This window comes from Gavialis gangeticus, unplaced genomic scaffold (assembly GCF_001723915.1).
Source record: "Gavialis gangeticus isolate Ggan-Ray unplaced genomic scaffold, GavGan_comp1, whole genome shotgun sequence".
NCBI lineage: Eukaryota > Metazoa > Chordata > Crocodylia > Gavialidae > Gavialis > Gavialis gangeticus.
Genome location: NW_017729006.1, coordinates 10,224,945 through 10,227,126, shown reverse-complemented (window position 1 = coordinate 10,227,126; position 2,182 = coordinate 10,224,945). Strand labels below are relative to the sequence as shown.

The window sequence follows — 2,182 nt, the reverse complement described above, 5'->3', positions numbered from 1 at the left end:
CCCCCCCCCCCCTCTCCCCCCCCCCCCCCCCCCCGTTGATCTGGCCTGCAGGGGGTGCCCACTAATCAACTGGATCTGGTTTGTAGCTGCTTTTGCAGTGCTCCGCATGGGGCTAAGCTCTGTGCTCCTGCCTGCACCCACAGCCCTGGCCAGCACATGCAGCTTCCAGTGGGGTTGCTCCCAGAGCAGCTGCTGCTAGCTGGGTAGTGCTCAGTTCCCCTTGCCTCCAGCGGCAGTTCTTCCTCCAGCTCCTGCCCTGCTCCAGACAGGCAAGAAGCTTCAGCCAGGCAACTCCTGCCCCAGTGTGCAGGGCTCTGGCTCCAGCTCCTGGCCACCTTCCACCCACGTACAGATGGCTGCTCATCACGCTGGGTGGGCAGAGTGAGTGAGAGCTGGAGCCAAAGCCCCATGCACTTCAGCAGGAGCCACCCAGCTGAAGCTTCCTCCACTGGAGCAGCATGGCAGGGGCAGGAGCTGGGGGAGCTGCTGGAGGCAAGGGCAGCTGAACTACAAGGTACAAAGAGGACCTGCTGAATTCTTAATCACAGAAGCTAAAAATTACAATGTATCTAGTACCACCCCCCTCAATTATACAGCATTCCATTTAGTTCTCCTTTAGTTCTGTACTTTTACTGAATTTTTAAAAAGCACCTTGAAACAATTGTTTTCATACTTACAGTCCCACCTACTATTCTTCCCAGTGGATACCATGCTCTTTCATCGAACCAATTTAAAAATTCATAAAACCCATGGGATGCAAGGTGATGGGTTGATCTATAGTTAAACCTAGAAGAAAGGAAAGAAAAAACATTCAGAACAAAGCAAGTATTCCATATCAACATTAGTGCATCCCTCCTCTTTCTGTAAATTGGGAAATATTTAGAAAGTCAATGCCCTGTTCAAGCATCAAACCATAAATATAAATGAATAAGTAAATACAAACTTCATTATTAGCCTCTGCACACACTGACATTCCTTTAGTTTTAGAACTGATGTTCATACTCGCATGCAGAGTATTATCTGCCTACCTTCTTTTAAAAACATTAAGATGAGTCAAAGTAATAAGAATCTACTCTCTAGCCTTCACCTCTCTTCTTTAATCTCTGCAGCTTGAAAGCAGGTAAATCTTCATACATAATGAATTCAGATCATGGTAAAAGCTTTAAAAGTCCTTCATTTGTAAACTACCCTATTTACACAAAAATAAGATAAACCTGAATATAAGACAACCCACCAATAATTAAATACTATATGTGGAAAATTTACAAAGTTGTTAGAATTTTTGGGGTATAGAATCTAATTATTGGAGGTTTGTTTTGAATCTGTCACCCTCCCACTGCTACAGCAGCAAAAATAAATATGGGGGGAGGGCAGTCAGGTAGCCCCCCTATCCTCTGCTCCCCTAACTTCTTCCCCATCCTTACTATCAGATCCTACTCCAAGCACATGGAAGTGAGGGACAAATTTGAAAACACTGACTTTGAAATAAACATACCTGTAGTAATTTGCATATGGGCAAATTACTATGGGTACCCATAGACTTAGTTTATCAGCATTGATGCATTTTCCCTGTTTTTGAAACTGCTGAAAGTTTTAGCACCGGTACTCCATAAACACTTTTTTGAGCAGCACTTCGTTGTATCTACTTGTACAGTATGAACTATGCATGACATTAGTTCAAAGCCAAAAGGCTCATGATTTACCATACAGTTCATTGGGCTAGCCCCAGCCAAGTCAACAGCATTTCAAGCCATTGTGACCCCATAGCTCAGCATGTGTGTGTATATTCCAGATAACCCCCACAAAGGATCATGTGCTAATTTGCCTCCACTCATGACTAGAACTAGGTGTTCTTGTTACCAAAAGCATCCGGGAATGTCTCCTTGCCAAAAAGGTGGCTTACATCCAATGGAAAGAAAGGGTCATCAGCAAGGAGGGCTACTCTGCAGTTGCTTGGGGATGTTGGGGGGTAGTTAGGAAGGCCAAGGCAGAGATGGAACTGGGACTAGCTTCCCAGATTAAGGACAATAAGAAGTCCTTTTTTAAATACACAGGGGGTAAAAAGAAGGTCCCAGGTAATGTGGGGCCCTTGCAGGACGCGTTAGGAAACTTGGTCGTCACACCAGATGACAAAGCTAACACGTTTAACGATTTCTTTGCCTCCGTCTTCCTAAGTAGGGAC

General features: G+C 45.0%; 1 protein-coding gene across 1 annotated transcript in view; it reads right to left on the bottom strand.

Moving 5' to 3' along the window:
• The window catches only part of STT3B (STT3B, catalytic subunit of the oligosaccharyltransferase complex), a 165,897-nt gene that overhangs the window by 84,527 nt on the left and 79,188 nt on the right, over positions 1-2,182 (bottom strand). Inside the window, exon 2 of the mRNA XM_019508792.1 lies at positions 678-786. Coding sequence (XP_019364337.1) covers positions 678-786 — 109 coding nt within the window. The remainder of the gene's footprint in view (positions 1-677; positions 787-2,182) is intronic.